The sequence below is a fragment of the Paroedura picta genome, chromosome 11 (assembly GCF_049243985.1).
Source record: "Paroedura picta isolate Pp20150507F chromosome 11, Ppicta_v3.0, whole genome shotgun sequence".
NCBI lineage: Eukaryota > Metazoa > Chordata > Lepidosauria > Squamata > Gekkonidae > Paroedura > Paroedura picta.
Genome location: NC_135379.1, coordinates 32661119 through 32687588, shown reverse-complemented (window position 1 = coordinate 32687588; position 26470 = coordinate 32661119). Strand labels below are relative to the sequence as shown.

Genomic DNA, 26470 nt, shown 5'->3' with positions numbered 1-26470 from the left:
CAGGCTTTCCCCCTTCGCGCCAGCCCGGAGAGTGTGACGGCGGCGGCGGCGGCAGCGGCGGCTGCTTCTCTTCGGCTTCTGCACAGACGTGGGCAGCCTCCGCAAGGGGGAGAGAGCCAGCGAGCCCAGGCGGCCCCAGCCGAGCGCCTCCTGCTTGCTCCAGCGCCGAAGCTTCGCCCCAGGCTTAGGAAGAGACAGACAGAGAGAACGCGAGGGAGGAGAAGGAAGAGGCAACAAACAAAAACAAAGGCAGAGAGAGAGAGAGAAAGAGAGACAGAGAGAGAAGTCCCCGCTGACAGGGCTGAACTGCGGCTAGGAGCCCAGCTTTGGGCACTTCGCTGCCCTCGTGTCTGGCGGGAGGGCTGGAAAGGCAGGCGGGCGCCGCCTTCGCGTCGTCTTCCTCCTCTCCTCAGTCGCCGCCCGCCAGGCAGTTCGGGGGGGGGGGAGGGAGGGAGGTTGTGTGTGGGGGCCCCCTCCCTCTCGCTCCTTCCTTTAAACGCCCACTCCTGATGGGTGAAAAGACAACTTGAAGTTCAGTGCAATTAACTTCGCCGGCGCCTGGGAAGCTGAAGGTGTCGCCCAGCCTCGCCCGCCCTCTCGCTGCGCTCTCATGAGTGAGTTGGTCTGTTTCATTTTTTTTTCCCCTTCCCTTCTCCTTTCCCCTTCAGCTTGACATAGTTTTCCTCCTTTGTGTCCGGAGTGACTGAGAACCGGTCACCTTCTTTTTGGCGGGGGGGGGGGATCTGAAGAGTGGGTTTTGTTTGCTTCAGGAAAGGGAGGCGAAGTTCCCCTTCGGGTCCCGCTGGGGGCTCCGGCCGTCGGGCTCGGGCTTGCAGGCAAGGGGTCGGGACGAGGCGCGCAGGCACCTGCTTCTCAGCCAAGAAGTGGCGAGCGAGGGCCTTGGGAAGTTTGGGCTAACTTCTGCCCGAGGAGTTTGACGAGTTTCAGCCCCGCTGCCTTCGGGGGAGGAAGCGCTGCCTGCCTGCCTGCCTGCCAGGGAAGGGGGGGGGTGAGAAGAGACCCATTTGGCCGTTCAGCCGGGGTGTCAAAGTGAGAGACTTTTCAGACTCGCCAAGCGGACGGAGGGAGTCGATGGGAACCGTCGAACCGGGAAGAGGTCCGCTTTTGCCGCTGGTTGGCGGGAAGGGAGTGGGGGGGGGGGTCAGCTGGCCTGCCGGTGACCTCGGGGAGGCGGCTTCCCACAGGTGCACTTTCCCTACGCGGGAGGTCCTTCGCCTTTCCCCGGCGTCTCTGACTCCTGTAGAACTGGGTGGTCCCTGCAAAAACGGCACCAGGCTAAATGAGGAAATGCAATTTCCTTTGGGTATTAGCCTGTCGCGAAGGTTTCATTGGGAAATCTCCTGTGACGGCACCGACAGTGTCGCCCTGACTCCGTGGAAATGCCCCAGCAAACTCAAAAGCTTTCCCAGGACTCCCCCACCCCCCACCCACCCTCTACACACATACAGAAGGCATGTATGATATGCCATCAGAGTGATTATGTTTTGTTTAAAGGCCCTGGGCAGAAATCGGAGTGGACCTAAATTTCCTTTTCCCCCTTTTTTTAGCCCCCCCCTCTTATGGACAACTAACTTATTTTTCACTTGTGCTTCAGATAAAGTTTCCCTTTTTGGCAGCTGAGAAATCCCTTCCCCTGGCTGGATGCTGTTTGGCACCTACCTTCTTGTCTTCATTTCATTTGACAGACCCAGTTTGAATATACATTTTTAGTTCTGTTCAGGCCAGCTTGAATGAGAATGTCTTCACCGAAGCATTCATAACTTCAGTGTAAAGAATTCTAAAGCTTATGATGCAGGAGCAGTTCTTTAGCATACTGTGTTCATACTAAAGGATATGATTTAGAAGCCACCCCTTATTTCTCCTGTGTATTTTTTTTGTCTAATACATTCATATAGTTGTCTATTCCAGTCTGCTGGCAAACATTAGCATTCAAGCTTACATTTTTGACAAATGTGCAGACAGCAATAGCATGAATAGACATCTTAAATATTAACAACCTAAGCATCTGTTGTGAAACAAATTTAATATATTTACTCTGTTTTTCTCACATTGTTAAGAAAGGTTACAATATGTGTAAAATTCCAACTTTAGTTGGCAAAAGGAATTGTCTGAGTATTTCGCTATCTCTTCCATGCTGTTTAAAACTATTACCAGATAGAGGATCTTAATTTGGCCCATTATTATTTTAAATAAAAAGTGAAAAGTAGTATTCATAATGTACAAAGGAGTGAATATAGCTTGATAAGGTTAGAGATATTATACATCTTGCTTTTTTTATCTGTTCGCACATTCATTTAAGTTTCAGAGGTTACCCCTAAAAGCAATAAGACATTCACAAAACAGAAAAGTTACATTATACAAAGAGCCAGTGCAGAAGAAAGTGTATCTGTGCATGCTAATATGGTATATATCATCATCATATAAAATAATGTCACTACCAACTTCTGTGCCACCTGCAGAAATAACAAACTTGCAAGATCCTGAAGAAATCTTGAATTCAAACTAGAAAGGTTCATTCCATTTTTCTTGCTCACAAGTTAAATGTATAATAAAGAGTATTTTTGCCTATTTAAAGTAAGCAAAAAAACACCTACGTGGGATGTAGTGTGTTCATGGGTCCTTTTAAAAAAAGGAATTTTCCATGTTTTTGCTCTTGACTATTGATCTTTTAAATAACACGGTAATTTTTCAGTGAGTGCTTAATTTAACATGAAAAATAAGTTCAGGAGTACACATTGTGTGAGCAAAATGCCCACATGTTCAGTGGGGTTCATTAATGGAATAGAGAAAATGTAGACTAGAATTGAAATTCTGAACTTGAAAATGACACAGAAAAACTGATTTGGGGCATATAAGTTACAATTTGTGCTATAGGCCCATGAGGTCAACCGACAAACACCTGTTCTGTATTATTAGAAGAGATCCTGTGGTTACAAATATTGTCAGGCAAAATGCAGTACTTCTAAAATGCTACCAGTGCTCTTACAGTGTGAAATCCCTAATGACACGTAGGCAGGTAAACTGCTCCAAAGAAATGCCTGTCTTCAATGTAGGAAAAACTATAACTTTTGACATTACAAAACAGTGTTTTCATATTTTTTATATTTCAGAAGGTATCTATTTTTTTAAAAAAATTATGCACTTTTCCAGTTTCTTGAGGAAAGTATGTTTAGTTAATAAGGATCACAAGATTATGGCTAAACTCTTTTCTTATCTTAACATTCTACTTGAGGAAAAAGTCTGTGTGAGTCTTAATGTAATTAACACATAACAAAAATATTTTGAACTACATTAGAAAGTCTTAGGCTATATCCAAGTGTGTCAATTTCTAGGGACTAATGTGTTGTAGTGTAGGTACTATTATTAATTGTACTGATATGTTTACTTAAATATTACTTAAAATCTAATGTTCAATACATTCTTTCTATTGAAAGATACACTGCTATATTTTAGGAATTCAGTTGAGGTGGAGGAGATTATATTCATAGTTCTAAATGCCATCATCAAATATTTGCATGCTCACCGGCACGAACCTTCTGTTTTTAAGACACCAGAACCAAATCTTTAGCCATGTGAGAAACCATGCACCTGTGTCCAAGTCCTGTCCTCTCCCTATCAAGTCTGCTTACAGCTTAATTGTATACCAATTCTATATCTCAAAGATTCTTCATTGTACAAGTTTGTTGTATTATGTATGCAAGTTCTAGGCAGTAGCTGAAATGGAAGATGAGCAGTAATCTTTTCCTTCCTTAACTGGGGACAGAGGTTACTGATATCATATCTTTGGCGTGATGCATCATTTTCTTCATATTTGAATATATCTATGTTAAATTCATTAATAAAAAAGTTACATAGTTCAAAATGCAGGGATATGTTTTTGTGAATGATAAATTCACCTTTTCCATGATGGGCATGATATTTCAATAACCTGTTCCCCTTCCGGAATCAACACTTTTGACAAAGTCATCATGTAGCTACTTTTTATCAGAATCAGAAGCTCTTTATTGGCATACACCTACTTTTTATCTATGTTGCATTAAGCTGACAGCAGAGCAATCAAGCGAAGATATTACTTACTTTCCCAAAGTAAATACCAATTTATAAGTGAGTGTATATATTTACATTCCTGTCTCCACTAAATAATGGCTGTCTCCATTTTAATATGTACCTGGTAGAGTTACCCATGGCAACTGAGTCTTGTTAGCATATGAAAAAAGTTTTATCATTTGGACCAGAGACAACTTAAAGAAAGATACCATACTGTTTTCTGTGGGGCATTGAAACTGATTTTAAGAGAGATCTATTTTTCTGGTGTACTTCACAAGGTAAAATAATGTTTCTCAAGTGTATTATGCATACTTAGTATGTATTTGAGTTGTTGAAGATAAGGGCAGAAGCATATTATTAATAACTGAAAGCACATATGTGTATGTGAGGAAAAATGTTCTGGAAATCTGTCACTATGCACTCTAGTGCATTTTAAACAGTTTCACTTATGACAGTTACTACAGCTTACAATAGCTACTTAAAATTTGATTACTTGAAAAAGTTTAAAATGCCTTATTTAACTTAAATATAACAAAGTTCTAGCTCATAATTGTGTATATTGTTGGATATTTCAGTCCCAGGCCAGTTGTTTGCTGGAAAAATGGACAGAAAGTATCATGCGGTATGAAGCGAAATAGAGAAGAAAATTAGTGTTGGGATGCTATATAGAGGAACTTCCTGTGTTCAAACACTGTAAAACAAACCTTAATTTCATGTTTTAGGTCATAAATACCTATTAACACTAATTCATTCACACCTTGAGAATATGCATGAAAGATTATTACAGTGACTGCTTTTCTAAGAAATGTTACCCTGCCATTAACATGCAACTCTATCACAGTTCCCTCTTGTTAGGAAAACCACATAGCTCCTGTAATGCACTTACTGTTTGATGGCCGCTGTCTAATGCAGTCACGCCAATATGTGAATATACTTTTTTTAGCCTCTTCACCAAATACTAACAGTAGCCTTGGCTTCCATGTAGTATATGACTGGAGACTACTATTACTTCAGTCAATTGTGTTAGAATACTTTTACTCTTGTAAGAATCATCAAGAATAATTCCACTGGCATAAATCAAGTTTAATTCTTGAAAAACTGGTCTGAGATTAGAACAGGACTTAAAGATAGCAATGATAACACACATCAGACAGAACTAATAACTGTCATACTGTTGCAACTGATCTGCAATTTTTGTCTTAACACAATTATTCTAGGAAAGGGTTGAGTTTGTGTATAAGCTCACAGTAAAAACTAGTAATATTATTGAGGCCTGTTTTTATCACAATAGGCCACGTGTCATGTTATCAGTGCACTGATTACATTGACTGTGGTTTCACAAAACCCTGTCTACCTGTTCCAGTAATTTCATTGCTATAGTAAAGCATATGTTCCTTTAAGAAGGGTATTCTCATAGAACAGAACACAGTACAGACCCAATGAGAACTACAGCTGCTACAGAATTCCAAATGCTGCAATTTAAATATCAATTTAAGTATCAGTTTATGCCATAAATTGATAAATGATTGATCAAGCCTTGGCCATACATGCTTCTGGTTGATATAGTGCAGAGCTGCTATTTATTTTAGAGCTATGTAGCCAGAATCTCAAGAGATTCTGGATTTCAAACCTTTATAAGTTTCTAATACCTAGTATTCTTTAACATAAGCACTAGACGTGTGAAAAAGACGTGTGAGTGATCAAGATAACTATATTGGCTGTAGTGTATTTTATTGGCCTTGGTCATCCACATGAGCAATTCATTTTTACGTGGGCTAAATATAACTCTTAAATCAGATTGTATATACTTTTGATTGATTTTTCCCTGTTTCACAGGGAGACAGTAGTAATATTGGAGGCAGCATATATTACTGCTTGTAAACAGGTGTAACTACCTGTGCACAATTCTGTTTGAAAAATATAGTTTGTAGGTCTCCGGGATGAAAGACACAATGCTGCAAAAGTGCAAAATATTGTTGTTATAATTATGGAAATTCAACCCAAGGTGTTAAGATACTCCTTACAAACTGAGAACATCTCTCAGTGGCTAGAGTATGTGAAGTCTTTATGTTCTGAATCGATACACATTGGAAGAAAATAACTTGTAACAAACAGATCTCATCTAATTAACAGAAGAGTTTTAGTGTTTCAAACTGTAAAATAGAAAATACTAATTAAAATGATGCTGTGGTTTGCTGGTAGGAAGGTATGTGTGCCTGTGCATGTAAGATTCCTTAGTGCAAAGAATCCCCAAAGTAATGAAAGTTAGCTTTTGAGTTTTAAAAGTTCATTTCTGGAGATTTACTGTACTTTAGTAATATCTTAATTTTAAAGGCTTTACAGTCCTGATACTATGACTCTGTTACGGAATTCAAGTATTTGGACTGTCTTGCTTTGTCGAGTGTGTCATATAACCTTGGGATTGTACTGGTGCCATAATCCTACCTAGTACTTCTAACCTGTGCAGAAGCATGAGGCAGCACTGCTATGCTAATCGGACCAATAGATATCTTACCTACCTGGTAACTATTCTGGAAGCAGTTTTATCACCACAGAGAAGATAAGCCTATATGGACTTAGGAAGTCATATTTTATAAAGGAATATAATTGACAAGGCAGCACAGTAAAACAGATCCACCAAACTCCAGGTGTAGCTCTGAGTAAATTAGTGAATGCCATTTGTCAGTCTGTTGTAAGACATCCTTGTACCTTTCAAATCTATAGACTGGGTTATAAAATAGGCATAAATGTACGTAGAGTTTATCCCAATTGCTTGCTGCATAGTCCCTTCCTTTCTAAATATTTCTTTTCTAGATAAGCCATAAAGCAACATTTGGACAGCTTGTAGTCCTTCAAAAAAACCCAAATCCGCTATTGGCATTTCAGTACTTATGAGTACTGGTGAAATCAGCAGAACGTCGTTCTGAATAAATATGGTTAGAATAGAACAGAGTTGTTGGTGTATCTCAGAAGCACTGTAGCTGTCACATAAAATGATATTGTCCCGTAATCCTTTGCTTTTTGTTCATGTGGACACATCTACAAATTAGAAATAGTTGTCTTTAGACAGAATATTTCAGATGCAAAGACTTTTCCAGCAGAGATTTGTCACTTTTGAGGACATTCCTTTACAGTTTGTAATGTTGTACATGAGTTATTCTGCCACCTCCCCCAGTAATACTAAGTTTCTTCACAGACAACATACTTGTGAAAAGTCAAGTAGTCTCATTGAAATCTGTAAAAATCCAAGAACTTATTTGGAAAATTAGTGTATTTGTCTTATAATTTTTTTCCAGGGATAAAAATCTCCAACGTGTAGTCTTCGGTACCCTTAGGAAAAATTATTCAGTTGTAATGTTTCCCCGGTATGATATTTGGAATCACCTATCATAAAGCTACTGAAACTGTTATAGAATATGATTACCAAACTTATTCTTGGAATATAGTAGAATAATCTTGCAGATTTTGATGAGACTAGTAGGGGAAGGGGGAAAAAACCTCTTTAGGATATATAGGATATGTTCTTTGCCAGTTATAACTGGAGAATGATTACATTCACAAGCAAATAATTACACTTACTGCCAGATCTTAAACACATGAACCTTTGTAATTTTTCTTAAGTTATATTGGATCCCAATGGAGAAAAATTCCAGAAAGATGGTATGTGATATCAGTCTTCTATTCATATTTAGCAATATTTACGCCTTTGTTCCCCAGAAAGTAATAACTGAAGAAACAGATGTTGATGTCTTATTCTTCCAACCAATAAAATAGGCTGCAAGGGCTACTTATTTATTACTGCACTAAGGGGAGCTTAATTTGATTGTCCTAAGATTAAGACTATTTGGACCAGCTACTACTACAGAACGCTGATTACTACGTTGTAGTCCCCCCCCCCAATAACAGTAGCTTAGCTTGTCAGTATTTAAGTTAATTTGCTTGCAGTAGCTACTGCAGTCACGGTAGCCATTCCAGGTTCATGTGGCATTTCAGCAAGCCCTTATAGGATGCACCCCCTAGTACATGAAGATATGTGGATTCATATGCTGTTTTCATGATTGTTGGAAGGTTGCTTGGACAGTGTAGATGAACATTAATGGATGGAATTTTTTTTGGTGTCCTAGACATGGCATAGCTGTTAGTTCTTTTCACAGAACTACTCATTCTTCCTTCAATATTTATTGTACCCTTTGACTACCCCTTCTCTTCACCCTGTCCCTTTAAAAATTATATGTTCATCTGAGGAATTTCTTAATCTTCTTGCCACACCTTTCTGGAAAGATGTCTCTTGCCTTCATGACAAGGTTGGTTAAGAAAGTAATCTGCTGCCAAAATTGGTTAATACCTTTGTTAGTAAAAAATGTTGAATGTGACAAAGAAAGTGGCCCTGTCTTCATCTTGTTCTGAAAACTCACAACAGAGTAACATACAACTGACACTAGCTTATATCACTTACAGTCTTAATGTATATGGCATCCCTAGCAAAGGGCTTTCAATACAAGTGAGGAGCAGATTGTCAGGAACCAAGGTTGCTGTTGCTGTTGCCTTCCTCTGCAGTTTTTCTTGGTAGTCTCATTTCTAAGAACCATCCCGGCTTAGCTTCTGATGAAATCAGGTACTACCATCCTCCCTTCCCTCAGTCTTAATAGCTGCCCTGAAACAGTAATTAGATTTTTACCAATGTTGTGATTTGTTCTGACTGACTGGAAAATGAGCAGCTGCCTTTTGTACCATCAGAAAATGTTTATTGTATCTCTGTCCATGACTTTTCCGAGGATGAAGCTTGGCTCAGCTGTTGACAGTATGAGCAGTACACAAGACCAGTTCTTCTCAACTTGCAGTCACTTCCTAAAGTACTCTAAGCGCAATTCAAGGTGTGATCAACTTGTTAACCATATGGTTTCATTTCCATTGAAGCAGTTGTCTCATTACCTGATGTATTTGCACTACGCGTTCAGTGATGGAAGAGGTTTTTCTATAACACTTGATAAGACCAAGACCATTTCAAATACTGTTCCAAATTTCATATCAATTCTAAAACCCGTCTGCAAGAAACTTATATTAAGATAATGGATCTTGCACTGTCAGTATTCTTCTTGCATAAACATATCAGACTGGTAAAATATCCCCCAGAATCCTCCTGCAGCATTTCTAGGCAACATTTCATATATATTGTTCTGCCTCTTTAAAAATGCAGTCTCCTCTATTTGCCCTATTAATTGTTGATATGTTGCCATCCATGAGACAAAAATTAGAGCTGTAATTAAATAATCATGTGATGTTTCTTAGTGCCAGTGAGAACAGACTCATTTTTCCAGGCCCTGATGGTCACTGATTATTGTCTCACTACTGGGTTGATTTATTTATTTATTTTTATGAACAACAATGCATGTTAAACGCTGGCCTTCTTTTTTTGAAATTAAAGAAAGGAAGTATTACTAAGTTGGCGAATTGGCTACTGGTCCACAGAGATTTTAAACAGACTTAACTTTTCTGCTTGCGGTCAGCTGATTGGGAGAACTGTCAGTGGTGTGGTTTGTGTGCCATTTAATTTACACTGGTGTTTTGGCCGGGGTGGATGCATATGGGGAATGCCAGGAGAATTACAAAAGGAGCAGGGTATTAAAATTCAGAAATGATTAAAATTGAAATAAAAGGATGCTGCTTCTTTGCCAGTACTCTGGCAGTCATAATGACACACAGAGATTAGTTTCCACCTTCATCTTTTCCTTCTTTCTCATTTCCTCTTGTTTATTGTTGACACATTTTCCTTATGCCTTTGCTTCTCTGTGTCTCTTTCACATATTTCTACTTGTTTTTCTCCCTTTCATTTTTAGTATGCGGGAGTTTACTTAACTTTATTATTGCAATAACAGGATAGGTGATTAATATTTAATATCCAAAAGTTTTGAAATTTCTCAAACCTGGGTCACCTCTATTAAATGACGTGTCATTTTATTGTTTGTTAATCCTTATCTTCCTCTTATAGTTTCTTAGATATTTTCCTCTTTTAGAGGTGATTTAACTTGTAATGTTTAAACACCTGTGTTAAGATACTGGGGGGAAAAGAAAAGAACTTATCAGTCATGGATAATCAATTATGCATGAATTCAAATTTAACAGATGGACGTTGGGAGTTAAAAATTTCTCGTTTGTCTTCATGATTTTTTTTCTGTTTGTACGACACCTGTCTCTTATGTATAGATAAACATCTAACATAGCTTACAGCTTTTCTTATATCTTTGTGAGTTCCCCCCCCTTTTCTTGCAAAATATTCATTTTACCTGTTGTTCATTCATTTTTGTTTTCTTTATATTTAAGACTCATATACCATCTGTGGGTTATATGGCATGTAAGCTTGTGAAAACATATTATTTAACTTCCAAACTGCATGTAATGGGGCACTTCACAATTTAATAGTGCTGAACTGAGTGTCATTGCCCCAGGAAAACACTGACCTATGTCTGTGTGTATATTTATTGTACACTTCTGCATTGTACATAATGTTCAGGTTATTAATATAGAATTATAGTCTGGAATGATTCAAACAGAATGCCATCCAAGTATTTGACTTAATAGAAAATTGCCATACTTGTATTATTTGGGCCAATGGAGAGTGGCAGCAGAGAGTAGCTGTAGATTAACTTAGCTACACAGGATAGCATGCTTGAAAGAAGCAGTTCCATATAATAGTTAGATTTTCTTAAACAGTCACATTATCTGTTGTTGGAACTTATATAAATGTATATCTGCACACATATAGTCTTATATTAAGATAAAGCCATCACTGAGCTTCACTATTTACACACCAGGAAAGTAAATAGTGGCACCCTGAGGTTTTGTTTACAACAGTAGCTTGTTTGGAATAGCTCTGTGAGTTTTGACCAGGAAAAGGTGAATATTTGTCAGAGTAAAATGATGAGAAAACAGTTGTTGATTTCTTACAAGAAAAATAACTAAACATTATTTTGAGTTGGAGACCAAACAGCTGTAATGTATTGTATGGTATAGATTTTTATAATACTGAAGTATCTAAAATTTCCACAGACTCATAGTGTATCTTTTTATTATATAAGTATATAGAAAGTTGTGTGCCAATTTAGAAACAAACTTTTTTGTAGTACTGTTCATACTGTGGTAATTATTCTTAATTTTCCCTTCTTCTAGAAATCAAAGTATCAAGAATGGCATGAAGAAAAATCTCAAATATAAGTAACATTAGAATACCAAAATGTTTGTTCGAATATTCATTTGGGAAAGGATTAATTATTGTAGGGTGTTTTTGTAGGCACTAAAATTTGTAGGGTTAACTATTGTGAGGGTTTTTTTTAGGAACTGAAATGCAGTATCACATTTCAAAGGACTAGTTTTAAGGAAATTAAACAGTATTCTGTTTTATATTGCTTTTCTTGTTTGTTTGATAATCATTACAAGTTCATAACCTGAAAACATAGTTTCACAAAGGCTATGTTACAATAGTTAGTTTATAATGGGTAGGGGAGCAGTCTCCCTTCCACTCAAGCCTTGGTAAAAAAAAAAAAAAGTATGTATGCAGGTGATGTTGATTCATACTTTACAAAGTATTTATTTGCTACATGTATGATAGAAAGTATGCCTTTCTGTAAACATATAGTAGTTATGTAGGGTGCAGCAGAGTCCCTGCTACCCAGCCAACATAAATCTAGAATGTTTGAAGATATGCTAACTCTGTTCTCTTCTCCACACTTTGTATGTTTCGTGTCATAAAAATTGAAGTGCACACAGCAAAGGAATTCCTGTATAAAGCATGAATTGGTCCTAAGAGAAAGAGAGATGTTAAAACTTGAAGATCTTGAAAGCTATCCACCGTTAGTAGGATCCCATCTCTAATTGCCCATCCAAGTTGATAGTTATTCAAATCAGGAATTCATTACCTGAATTAATTATCCAAAAAGACTGCTATCATCATTTTAAATAAGAAGCTAAGAAGCAATATTTTGTTGTAAAAATATTAAAACAAGTAACATTTAATTTTTTCTTTGCCCCATCAAATTGCAACCAACATAGTGACCTATTAGGGTTTTTCAAGTCAAGAGATACTCAGAGGTTATCTAGAAATAATCAGAGGCAATCCTGAACTTCTTTGACTGACTCCTATCCAAACACTTAACCAGGACTAACTTTCTTCAGCTTCCAAGTTCTGACAGGATTGTATTAAACCTGGGTCGCTCTTTTTTCTGATGTGCTGAAATGACCCCGGAGTTGTGAGGTGCTCTGACCTGGATAGCCTGGACAAGCACAAAATGGTGAGATCTCAGACACTAAGCAGGGTTTTGACCCTGAGTTATTGACCCTGAGGAAGTCTGGGGTTGTTCCACAGAGGCAGGCAATTGCACAACACGTTTGTTAGTTTATTGCCTTGAAAACCTTAATGGATCTCCAGAAGTTTTCTCTGGCATGACAGCAAAAAGAAAAAAAGGTGTAGGGTTGCCATTAATTTAGGTGAATTTAAAAGGGAATCAGAGAAATTCCTGAAGGGTGGTTCTATCAGTTGACCATGTAATCCATTTTTGAGTTTACAAAAGCAGTGTTGAACTGTGGAGCTCCTATTACTGTGGATCTCTATACAAATGGCTTCTGTTACTTTTTCATTCTTGTGGTTTCAAGCTAAAGTGAGGACACAGCTTTGCTCCTTGTAAAGCAAGCTGGTATGGTGGTGAATGTCCATCAGCTGTATTTGGCTGTGTACTCAACCAACCTGACTATGCTAATCCATTTATTTGTAATCTCAGTTACAGTTGACTACTATAATGTGCTCCACATTGGACTGCCCTTAAAAACAACCTGGAAACTGGAGCTTGTTCAAAATGAGGCAGCCCAATAAGTCATGGCTAAGGGAGGGGAACATATTTGGCCTATATTAAAGCTATATTGGCTACTAATTTGTTTCTGAGTTCCATTTAAAGTGCTGTCATTCATTCCTTTCCAAAGTCTGCTTCTCCCCATGTGTCCCCTGTTAATGGTTATCAGATTGCTATCTACTGGCTATTTCTCCACTTAAGGAAGTCTACCTGACACCTTATAGAATTTTTTCTGTAGTAACTCCACCATATTGAATGTTGTTTGTCATCAAATAGGGGGGGGGGTGTCTCTATTGCACCCAACTTCTGGTTTTGCCATATCAGCTAGAAAATACTAAACTCTACACTTGATCTTAGCCAAAAGACCAAGAAGTGTTCTTCCCCACTGCCCTTGTCTGGGTACAGCTGTGGATGGCAAGTGGATGCTTCTTTCATTTTTATTTTTAAAACATTACACTTAAATGTGAAGCCAAGTGAATCCCTATAGTCTCTTTCACCTCACTTTTATATTCGCTAAATGTGGAGTCTGCTCAGTTCCTTCTGAAGTCCTTGGGCTTGTTTTATTATCTTTCCTTCCTTTTGCCTTTGAGTTTCACTGTCACCGTCACTGTCTAGGACCCCCCACACACACACCAAATGTCTGAGCAAGGTTAGAGCAGGGAATGGCCAAGTGTACTTCTAAGGAAGTTTTGATTACTTATTATTACTTTGGTCTCTCACCACTCTTCCCCCCCCCCCCCTTTCACCCTGATTCTTCTCCTGACAGCAAAAGAACTTGGCTGCAAGGGAAAGTCTTTGAGCTATTTAGATTGTGTGAACAAGCTAGACAAGTCTAAAAGAGTGCATGCTTGGAAGCACATGGGGGTTCCAGGAAGCTCTGTCAGTGATCAGGGAATATTAATTTTTTTAGTAGCGATATTAGTAACGTCTGCAATAGTAAGAGTTGGATAGGGCTGAATAGTTTCTTAGAGCCATTATTCGGGGTTGGGATTGTGTCGGCCTTTAGTTATCAGAGATTAAGGAATTTTGATGCTTTAGATGAGAATGTTGGCATCCTCTACTAAGACATGGCTGTGAGGGGCCTCCCAAAATGTGCTCAGTTTTGTTCTCAGATTTGTAACAAAGACAGTGTTTGTCTTTGATAGTGTCCATGTTTAATTGAAATTCTGTGTCATCAGGTATTTCATGATGCTTTTAAATTAAATCAAGGTATTTAATCTGGTACTGGCAGAACAGGTATCTTGTTAATGTATTGACCACCTAGCAGGATCTTTCCCTGTTGGAGGTTTCTTTGTTAAGGGACAACTCAGGACATTTTTGCTACCATGGCAAGCATAGGGTTATTCTCAGTGCCTAAGATGTCCAAAACAGCAGATTTTGTAGTGGGTCTAATGTTTTATACCATACAAAGGAGTCCTCGGGATGGAGGATGTGCCACAATCCTGTTGTCATGGACAGATCACTAGGGAGTATGAATGTCAGTGTGGCAATTAGCCTCTTTAGTGTGTGTGTAAAGTGCCGTCATGTTACAGCCAACTTATGGCAAGACTTTCAATACAAGTGAGAAGTATAGTTGTCTTCCTTGATGGTCTGCCTTCCAAATACTGACCCTACATAGCTTCAGATGAGATTGGGCCATTCTGTGCCACCTTCCCTCCCAATCTTTTTATCAGGCCAGTTAAATTATCTGCCAGTACAGCTTATGGATACAGCAGGTATCCTGAATATTTTAGCATTATTAACAACTAAGCTCAAAGCTTATCCTATCAAAAGTTCATACGTTTGCCTGGTATTTTGGATATTGTAGATAACAAAATTTAATCGTCTAAAACTATGGACAAATATGACCAAACATATGCCACCAAGCTAAATGGTGGTTACGACAGAAATCTTACTTCATTATTATTGCACCCAAACAGTATTGTCCATCTGCTCTACAGTGTGTTGAATAACTATTGACCATAAGGATAAGCAACTAGAATTTATAAAGACTCATTGGAATATGTTCTCTAGATACCTTATTATTGGAATGTCACATTAAGTGTAAATGTGCCAGAGTAAATTTTAGTTAATTTCTCCAGAGCACATAGAAAGGAAACTTGTCTGTATCTTGGCAACCACCTTCTCAACTATACCTGAATGCTTATAGCCAGCCAGCCATAGCTAACTAGTTTGGCCAAGATGTGATTATTGTCTTTCTTCAAGAAGGGCTATTTCCTGCCTCATGAAAAAGACTTTGAATCCCTTTACCTGAATAATTAATAGCAGTTTCTGACCTATGACTGAGCAGGTGATGGTGATATTTTCAGGGACTTCACTATTCTCTGGATTACTGAGTAAAGGCTGTAGCTAGAAGTGTTTTTTATTAGTTTCGGATAATAAAATCAAAGAGTTCTGCTTATAGAGATGCATGCATTGGTAACAGCCAGTTTGGGATAGGGGTATTCTTTGCCTGACTGTTGAATCTGGTGGGTATCCTTTGGCTTGAGTTAGAGTTGTTGTTGAATTATAGCTCATTTAAAATAAATCCTATCATTTAACAAATTTTACTATTTAATTTTGTATGCAACTTTGAGACCCATTTGGATGCCATACAAGCATAAAATATAATAAATAAGATTTCCAGCTTAGTACCCAATTGTTGACAGTGCAATTCTAAGCTGAGCTACCCCAATCTTGGCCCTTTGACTTCAATGGTACACTGTTAAGTATCTTACCATCTAAAATGAAACATTATGTTTAAATCTATTCCTATGCAACTCCAACCCTTAACCAATCCTTATTATCTAGTTCTTGGAAAAGTATTATTTAAACATATTATTAGCATTCATTATGAAATATTGGATTCTCTAAGATGTACTCTAAAAGAGTGCCTTTAAACTGCACATATATAAGTGTCTTTGTTATTCTATGGACCATTTTTAATTTATGAAACCTACTTATTATATAGTGCTAACTTTCCCCCTGCCCACTAATTTGTATTCCCGCTATATTTAATAATTCCCGATATGGCGCTTAAAGGCATAATAGAAAAAAATAAAGTTTGAAAAAAGGACAGTACATTTAGAGATGGAGCGTGTACCATCTTGAGTGAGTACAAGTATACAGTAGAATTTGTTTTCTATGGAATTTTAAAATGTTTCAGAACACCATGTTGTTAGACTTTTCAAAACTGCTTTAAGAAAGCTGCACATTTTCAAAATTGTTAGAAAATGATTAACTATATCTGCCTGGCCCAATCGGCATTGTTTGCATGTCTGCAATATGGGTGAACTTGCATGGTAGTATTTTTAGTGGAAAAAAACACTGTGGGGCAGTGAGAAGCCATGCCTAACAGCTGGCTAAAAATTCATACAGCTGTAAGGGAGAGGGACAAACTTAGTTTCAGCTTCTCCAAACCCCTAACAAATTTAAGTTAGATGGAAAAAAGAAAATGCTTCATACTGGATTACTACTACAGCTACCACCTCATGGTCATGGTAATACATTTATCATACATAGTTTTTATTTCGTCTGATTTTCTATATGAAGGACAACGTTTTTAGCAATTAGAGGTGACATGTCACCTATTTTGTGTAATGTTTTAGGATTTAATGTGGTGATGGTCTTCTACATGGATTTACAGAATCACTGCAGTTAGGAGCTATCCATGCTTAAGTAACTGTGCACAGTTAACTTGAATAAATCCCATCATCTTCAGTAAGATTTTATTAACCTTAACCATTCACAGAACTGACGCCCAAGTGATTCATTATCCATCTTCCAGAAGAAGAGTCTTGGATCTAGACAGGATCACTGAACTACAAAACTAGCTCTGTGTTGCTAATAGGATCAGTGTGGATGATTAGGACATGACCATAGAAGAACTTTATCTTAAATCAGGATATAGCCCTTATGCCCTCTTTTTATAAGCAATTAAAATCTTTGTTTGCATAGTATAGATAGATATACATAAACTGGCAGGAAAGTGAGCTTTCCCAGTCTTTTCAAAAAGGAACACGGAGGCATATACCCGCCCCCCCAACAAAAAGACGGCATGCCAAATAAGGGAACTAAACCTTGCTCCCCATATGACTGACTTAACTGTATTTTCTTTCTTTTTGCATTTTTCCCCAGCCCAGAAGCTGACTGGTAGAAAAATGTGCTAAGTATTGGATTAATACATGGGAAGATGAACAGTTGAGCTCTCCTGACATTCACACTTAAGTTTTATTTAAAATAGCACTCTCATTCTTTACAGATGAGTGGGCAAGGAGTGCCTGCCTTTCTCCTTACTGATCTAACAGCAGCTGGGCATGGGGTTTATGCTTTTACTTTAAATTATAGAAGGTGCTCACATCCTAAATCAGTCATTGTTGTCTTACATGTAGAGATGAAAGAATATGTCCTCATCGCTGCATTTCCCCCCACAGGTTATTTATTAAGTAATTCATTTAATTTACATATTTTCTCACCAGTGAACACCCAAAGTGGCTTACAGCATGCTTCCATTTTATTCTCTTAACAAGCATTCTGTGAGGGACCTTATGCTGAGAGTGTGTGGCTGGTCCAAGGTCATCCAGCAAGCTTCCACAGCAGAGTGGGGAGTAGAATCTGGGTCTCCCAGATCTTAGCCTAATAGTTTAACCACTATTATATCAGTTCCAAATAAAGATGTAAAGGCCCAGGGCAAAATGGAGAAATTCAAAAGGGAACACCCACCCAGAGGGGAAAATTTGGTGGGCACTGAAAAATCTTTTAGAATGCCCGCAAGACAAAGTGGGCATGATGTAGACATATGCAGCTCTTAAATGCAAGATGCATTTTTTTACCTTGAAGAATACTTGATCGCCATGAGGGCTTCATGGGCCTTTTGACCTGACTTTCTCTTGCAGTTAACCATTTCACCTCTCTCTCTATATATATATCTCACATCACACTGGCTATCAAGTAGCTTATTGCCCTACCTTGTTGAAGGGGGGAAAGACTAGGGAAGGAGGAAATAAACTGCATCAAGGCCTCAGAAGAAAACTCTAAAAGTTTCATTGAGAACTGAACGCTCTCTAACAAGTAGCTTCAAAAGAAAGAAGCTAGCATCTCCCTGGAACTATAACTAGCTGTGTCTGGCTCCTTTATCCTGACACAGTGTTAATTTACATAAAGTTTGTGTTTTCTGTTTAACTCCTATCTTTTCTACTTTTCTGAGGCCTCACACTTTCCATAAATTTTGTATCTCTGGCTCCAAGAGAATGGAATATGCAGGACTGTCTTAATGCATGGGCATGCTGGACAGTTGCTTGGGGGCACCATGTTCTGCCAGCACCCCATGCTAATCTATGTATGTATTGATAGTTTGTGATATGTGAATGGACAAGCTGTGTTGATTAATCTTTTCTGTACAGCATGCTTTGTACTGTTTAAACACTGATTTGCTGGAGGTACCAATGAATATAAATGTATGTTTTTATTCCTGTAAGTGGTTATGCAGGCAGTGCCCCAGTGCACTGCTTTGCCCAGTGGCCTATAATGCCATTAAGATGGCCCTGGGAATATGAACTCTCTCTGTATGTGTATACTGTTGGGAAAAGACATAGCCTTTGTCTTTAACCACATCATGAAATTTGTTGAAAGGATATAGTATTCAAGTGATCAAATAATTTTAAAAATAACCACTCCTCCCCCATCCTCTTTCTTATTGCTTGGAGGGGTGGATGTTCAAAGCCATTATTTTCCCATCTGTATTGTATTGTTTGCCTGCTAGCTGGTACAATCCATGTCCCCACCTCTCATGGAGCATGTGTTGTAACTAGCACTTCCTATCTATCATGAGTGTTATGCCTCTGCCTCCATCTGCTTGCCTAACTACTAGAAGATGCAAAAAAACTTTATCCTAACTGGCTAACACTGCCCCCTGTCATTGTGGAAAAGCTCTGTAATCCTGATCCAATGTTATATAGACCACCCAATATTAATGCTGTGCTCATGGACAAACACTATTTGAGACAGTTACTCAATAAGGAGGAGACCTGGGCAAGGCTTAATAAAAAATATGGCTCAATCACACCCCTATCTAGGCAGACACCATAGTCCTGTGATATATTCATTTAAAAAATGATGGTAGACTCACGGGGATTACTGTTACAGGGGGAAAGAATCCCATCCTATACAAAAGTTTAACCTTTGTTCTGGATCTTCCCAACCTCAAAACCATAACCCTCTGTATATGTTTGTTCTATATTGTCTTAAAACAAATTGCTGGCTATTCATGATCTTATCCAAAAGATTCTTATGAAGCAACTGATCAACTCTAACTCTTATAGGAAACTCTTGCTAGTAGATTAAGTTTCACTTCCATTGCTCTGAGAATGTAAGATTTTAGCATCACAAAAATGTATGTGTAGCTATGATATCTTTTGAATTAAAGACCATTTTCAACGTTTAGTCCATGTAAGTTTTAAAGCCTGTAATCTGCCTTTTGTGTGGCACAATCCGCGTTCTACTTAGAATGATGGTTTTTTTCACTTCAGGTTGTTAAATAGCACTGATGCTGAGGATAATAATATTCATAGCTGTCATTGCTACCTGACCATTGCATCATTAATAGAATACTTGTGCTAGGATAATGCAACACCTACTTAATAATATGTTACATAAAACGTGTAATTTTAGTAACAGTAGTTAAGTTTTGCTTTGGAGATATTCAGTGATATTTGATTAAGACACTCTGATTAACATTTGAAAACAATTTTACTAGAATGAACATATTAATAAGTAGATAGATAGCTATATATTCCACAGCTATGTATAGTTATCTATCTTCTTAATGCAAATAAAACATTAATTTCTTTAATAGGTGCATATTTGTTCTAGTTTGTCTCAGCTATGTAATACAGAAAATTATTAGGAATTTACAAGCCTGCAGTTTACAATAATTTCAGGGTGATTTTTTTCTCGGGGGAGAATCTCCTCAGAATATAACTAAGGAAACTTAGTTTAATAAACTGTATTCAGCTAGCACAGGGATTCCCAACTAGGGGTCCATGGGAGCTACAGAGGGGGTCTGTGGCATTTCTCCTCCTGTCTTAATGGACTCTGCCACCATTGGTCCCCCTCCCATGTCTGAGTGAGTTCACTCATGGTTTCTGTGCCTGGGAGTGGGCGGAGCCTGCATGCCTACTCTCACCTCAGTCCTCTTCTAGAATGCCTGTTAACGCAGGTGGTGATGTCACTTCTGGTTACATACAACTAATGGGCGTGGCAGGAAGGTATGGCTAGCTGACATCACTTCTGGGGCTCCTTCAAGCCCGTAAAATTATTTCAGGGGCTCCTCCAAGGTAAAAAGGTTGAAAAAAGCTGTTAGCATGAGATAGATCAAGTTTTCTGTAGTGTATTACTGAGTTTAAGATGTAATTGCTAATATCAAGACTCTAAAGTCAGTTACAGCAACAAGTATCTACTTAGCTATAGCAGTGTCCTACCTAAAGTGTGTGCGTCTGGGGTCATTTCTGTTTTGCTTCATTGCCAGTTGCTAAAATATTAAGAAAATCCTGTTTCAGATCTCAGACATCAATTTACTGGGTTGCTAAATAAGCCATTGTAATGTCTCCTTACCATTTGATTGGGGATAAAAATACTGACCTATTTTATATTGATACATATTACTGATGATGTATGTGATAATATTGTTGATATTATGTGAAGCAAATTGAGCAGTCCAAACATGGTGTATTTGTTGGTACATCAATAATGTGTGTAAATATGCACCAATTAGCTGGTCCATGTTGACTGAAAAGTTTTAAGGTAGCTCACTGCTCTTTCTTGCACCATCTCAGCTTTAGTGTGCTTAGTCATCACTCATTATACACATAACTTTATGTGACTCTGCATATCTGAGTACAGGGCTAGCCTTTTAAAGTACTGGGTAGAATAGCAACCTCAAGGCAGATATTCTGTATTCCAGCTGTTGCCTCATTCTTGAATTCAAAAACATGGAACAGCTTTCTGCATTCTTGCATACTTCACAAGAAAGGAAACCCTATGGTAATTGCAAACATTTATTATATGTAGTAAGACTGTTACTTTGCTTGTAATTTTATTTCTTCTATCCTTTGCTTGAAATACAGCAAGCTGGAAACTGACCTATTTCCTGTTGATTATTAGCATATATTGTATATTCCATGCAAATACGGCTGAAGTCTTTACAGTGGTTTAAACCATAACTCTGTAAAGATATAAAAGTGTATTGTAAGTATGACTTTCTGTCATAGTTACAGGTTTATAAATGGGCCATTTGGCATACCACTTAGCACTTTTCCCCTTTAATGTAAAACCAAATTCATAATGTGACTAAAACATGATTTCTTTATTGAATAAAAAATAATGGATAGTTTTGTATTGTCATTTACATTTTTTACAATCTGAAACAATGGAAACATTTTTTATTCCTCCTGCTGTAAATCCCATCCTACTCAGTATTCAAGAGTATAGAGGGACAACTGAACTTCAGTACCATAACACTTCTTCCCTGATTTTCCTACACAGTGGAAATAAGTAGGACTCTTCACTAACCCTTACCTCCACTTGCTTTTCTCCTTTCCCTTCTAACAGCAATTATTTAAACTATATATTCCTAAGTAATATCAGCTTTACTTAAACTTACTTTTAAGTCCATATTTAAGGAAAAATCCTGATAATATCCCCTAGAATGTGGGTGAGAAGTTACCAAGACACATTTATCCATTTTTCCTTTAAAAGAACTATTTACTGTGAAATAACTGAATATTGAAAAATATTGTTAATCTATTTCAGCAATATGAGGAAATGGATTGAGTCAGACATAAATATACAAACTTCTAGATGCATCTCAGTAATTTAGATTAGTTTCATTAGATTTTGATCTTAGTGAATCATATTCTAAACTAGGGGTCCTCTACTTTTTTGACCCTGTGGGTGCCTTTGGATTTTTAACACAATGTGATAGGTGCAGCAACAAAATGGCTGCTGTAGAAGGCAAAGCCAGCCACACAATGGTTCCTACAGCTTATGTTCACACAGTGAAGATCCTTGAGTTGTTGTGGCAGCTGCCACCAAATTTATTTAAGGAAAAAAATCTTCACAGCCAGTTAAATGTCCAGTGGCCAATCAGAAGCCTTCCCACTTTCTAAAACCACTTGACAGGAACCTGGAAAGATATCAAGTTGGCACCTTGTTGTAGAGCCCTATTCTAAACTGGTGAAGTGTAACCACTTCTGCTGCACATTTATTCTAATTTTTATTTATAAAATGTGTATACTGCCTCTCCAGGTCAGTTAGAGGCAGTTCACAAATAAAAACAAAATTATTAGAAACATTCCTGTAAAAACAACCAATAAAAAGCAAACCAAGATATAAAAGCGCATTAAGAAATAGTCTAAAACAATCCTAGTAAAATAGTCCTAATAATAGGAGCAGACCATAAAACAACTTTAAAAGAAGAGGACAAAGAGTTGTTTTATATTTGCCACTTTTCTCTGCCCAAAGAAGTCTCAGAGGCTTACAATCACCTTCCCTTTCCTCTCCCCACAAGACACTCTGTGAGGTAGGTGAGGCTAAGAGAGCCCTGATATTACTGCTTGGTCAGAACAGCTTTATCAGTGCTGTGGCAAGGCCAAAGTCACCAGCTGGCTGCATGTGGGGGAGAAAAGGGAATAATTCACAGGAACGATTATTATAGAAAATCCCAGAACCGAGACTGCTGGAGCCACCGGAATGTACCTGTAACTCATCCCCCAGAAGCAAAGAGGATTGCCAAATTGCTATGCCATTGAAATGCTTCAAAAAGGACCCCTAAACCTGAAAATCCGCCTTAATAGCCTGGGTCAAGCGAATGTGGTGGTGAGGGGAAGGCACCATGCTAGCGCAAAAGGCCCTGCCAGCCATTATAGCTTTACAGGCATAATTTAGGTGCCCAAGAAGGTTCTGTAACTTGCTAAGTGTGAATTTTTGCCTGGTCAGAAAACTGCTGATATGCTCCGACAGAGTCCACATTATATCCATAGAGGCGAGAGCATCCAGCCACTGAATCAGTTACAGTTCTCAGGTAAGTGAGGTGAGGAGCTGGCCCTCCATCTTTTCCTGCTTCATGGGAATGCTCAGCTCAGTCACCAATACCTGAATCAGCTGTAGGCACTCAGTGCAAGCTGATGACCCAGTGGGCCACAAAAAAAAAAAAAAATTATCAAGGCAGTACATAACAAAAGGGGAGCCTGCCCTATCCTTAACCGCCCATTCAAAAAATGTGCTAGAAGACTCAAAGGCTGTGCAGACAATGGAGCAACCTATTGGCATTGCCTTGTCAATACATCGCAATCCTTGGAATTTAAAGCCCAGGAGACAAAAGACACCTGAGTGAACAGGCAGCAAGTGAAAGGCTCATCTGTTGTTGCTTTTGGCTATAAGAGTGCCTGGGCCAAAACCCAGGACCAATAAAACTGATGAAACGAGGCATACTTCACAGCACAGAGCTCTGCCGGTATGAAATCATTAACAGAATTGCCCTTTGGATGAGAGAGGTGGTGGATGAGACAAAATTCCCCAGGAGCCTTCATAGGGAGAAACTCTCAGTGGCTCTGTGAAAGAACTGACAACCCTGCCAGAATTTCTTTCCATAGTTTGACCTACACCACCTTGGGCATAGTAAGAGCGGAATTCAGATTGCTACATGAAGTAGCTACCCACGCCTCCATACAAGGAATGTGGAAGCCCTCGGAGAAACCTAATTGTAAGTACTCAGCTGCTGATCTGTTGGGAGCAAAAAACAAAAACAAAATGGGGTTAATGAGAGGCAGTTGGTTTCCTGTCCCCAGCCCCTCCAGCCAAGTCTGACCTGCCCTCTTTCTTGGAGGTGGGCCGCCCCTTGCGAAAGGGCTGGCACATGCAGTCAGCTTTGGAATGCTGGTCGCTGCACAACTTGTAGGCATGTTTAAAGTGGCACTTTCTCCTGTGACAATCCCCTGGGTTATAATCCCAGCAAAGCCATTTTTGGTCTTTTGGGGGAGTGGGATGAAAAGCATCCAACCCCCCCCCCCCGGAAAGAACCCCACTGTTAGCAGCCAGACATCCAAATTATGTTTATCCATATATGCTAACACATTATTTGATGCCCTCTTGTGGAAGGTGCTATTGGACGCCAAAGCAGCAACTTCCCCACCAGGGCCCATACGTCCATCACATTAGAAAGGTGGCAGATTAAATGCCAAGCTCTTTCCGGGAAAAAGGATTACAATAAGCACATATATTTAATGTACCCATGAAGCGAGGCTGAGATTGACAAACAATACAAGGTTGTACCACTTTCATGTGATTTAACCCTGTTTAGATGCAACTATAGTTTTAAAAGGCTTGACGTTGTTGTTGTCATCAGCCATTCAGTCATGCCCGACTCTTGGCAATGCCATGGCACAGCTGTCAGTACAATCCCCAATCCTGCAGCGCCTCCCTCAGCCATGCAATGTTCTGGCCAGTGTCCATTTTGATCATGTACTTTTGTCAGCCTAGTTACCTTTTCCCACTGATCAATCATAGCGTAATTGCTTTCTCTGTTGAGTTGGATCACATGATATGGCCAAAGCTGGATTTTAGTGATTTTGCCTACCAACAACATATCAGACTTTATGTACTGTAGCATGTCCTTGCTTGTGACTTTTGCTGTCCAAGGAACCTGCCGAAGCCTTCTCCAACACCAGAGTTCAAATGAATCGATTCTTCTCCTGTCTGAATTTTTTTTTTATCATCCAACTTTCACAGCTATTGTAAATATGATAGATCTAACTAATCTACATCTGGTAGTTAGGCTTATGTCCTGGCTTTTCCATGTTCGATTCAAGCTCATTATTGCTGAGTGACCCAGAGCAATTTGAGGTTTTATTTCCATACTGCAGTCACCATGCACATGAATTTGTGATCCCAGAAAAATTAATGCATTTAATTCCTTCACCATCAATTGTTATTGTGACAGGTCTGTCTTTTGCAGTGGTTACTATTTTTGTCCTTTTAGTGTTTAAGTGTTCTTACTTGCTTCATTGACCTTTGTAATCAGCTAATCTAGGCCTTCCTTAGTTTCTGATAGGCTAGTGTCGTCAGCATACTGAAGATTATTGATATTCCTTCCTTCAGTCTTAATTCCAGTGTTTGATTCTTTGAGTTCAATCTCTCTCATAATGATCTCAGCATACAAGTTAAACAGGAAGGGAGAAAGAATAAAACCTTGGCACACTCCTTTCTCTGTTTTGAACAAGTCAGAGTCACCAAATGGAGTACGCACAATGGCATCTTGGTTTGCATAGAGTGACTGCACCAGTTGGATCAAATGCACCGGCAACCCCAAATTTTGTAGGACTTCCCATAATTTGTTGTGACCCACACAATCAAAAGCTTTCTTGTAGTCAATAAGGCAGATCCATGATTTTTCCTTAACCCGCCTTATTCACCCAGGACCAGCATGCTCAGGTGTGCATGGCTGGTTCATGCATGCATGTATATAGGTGTGTTGTAATTGGACAATGCTGAAAAGGTTTGCTCATGAACAGCCCACCTGACATTCCAATTTAACTCTTCAGAACTATTTTAAAATAGGTGGTATGGTTTACCATTTTCGGCAGATGAACAAAAATGGCTTAAGTGACCTGGGGGCTAGACTAGAGCAGCAGGCCATCTGAAGGAATTCTCTTAAAGCTAATGATGTCATCATCACCAGTGTGACATTACAGCTGCAAACAGGGCCAACTCACATATCACTTGATAGCCCATCATTTGATAATTCTCAGCAGACCAAATTTAAGTACTACATAAAATAATGTCATAAAAGGTTATAACTTGTGAATTCCATGTGTAAAACTACATTCAAGTTATCCTGTGTGTGCCTGTGTTCTCACATATATATTAATATTCACGCGAGCACACATGTATGCTGAATGTTAACTTATTCCACTTCCAGGCACACTGCTTTAAATAACTCTGTTGTATATAACCATTATATTTCAAGCACTATACTCATTCCTAACACAATAATCTATTCTATGCATTGCTGACTTGTATAAATATTTTATGTACTTCACCCCATTACCATTTTCTGCACACACTCAGTGGTGTTTGTGTTTACTTCAATAGATGTCAGCCTGTATTTCTCTGTGTATCTTTGATGCTTTGTTCTAGTGTTCTGCTAAGGTGTGTATGTATTTTTGAGCACTTACTAAATTGTACCCTTTCTTTGTTCAAAGTTTATCATGCTGCATTTTTCATCTTGTAAGTTATGAAAAAATTATCTCCTGTTTCCTATTTAAGAAAACTTCTTAAGTTTATATGACATCCTCATTTCTCTTTTTAATACATTTGCATTTTGAGTTAACACTTGCAAGTATGGTTTCTGTCATTTATACTCATTAGTTAATGCTTGGAATAGTTAAGACTTGAAACAAATGTAGCCACATTTGGGTTGAAAACCCATACAGTAAGATGACTTAAGTTTCAAATTGTTTGGATATCAGCCAGATTGTTTTGAACTTCTATTTTTTTCCCATCCCATCAAAAGTGTTGCTCTCTCTTGG

The 26470-nt window shown here is 38.5% G+C and overlaps 1 protein-coding gene across 2 annotated transcripts in view; it reads left to right on the top strand.

Moving 5' to 3' along the window:
* The first annotated feature begins 412 nt into the window (after nt 1-412).
* SATB1 (SATB homeobox 1) overlaps nt 413-26470 on the top strand; it is a 121581-nt gene continuing 95523 nt past the window's right edge. For both annotated transcript variants that reach the window (XM_077304253.1, XM_077304249.1), the window contains exon 1: nt 413-614. In XM_077304253.1, coding sequence (XP_077160368.1) covers nt 611-614 — 4 coding nt within the window. In that variant the 5' untranslated portion in view covers nt 413-610. The remainder of the gene's footprint in view (nt 615-26470) is intronic.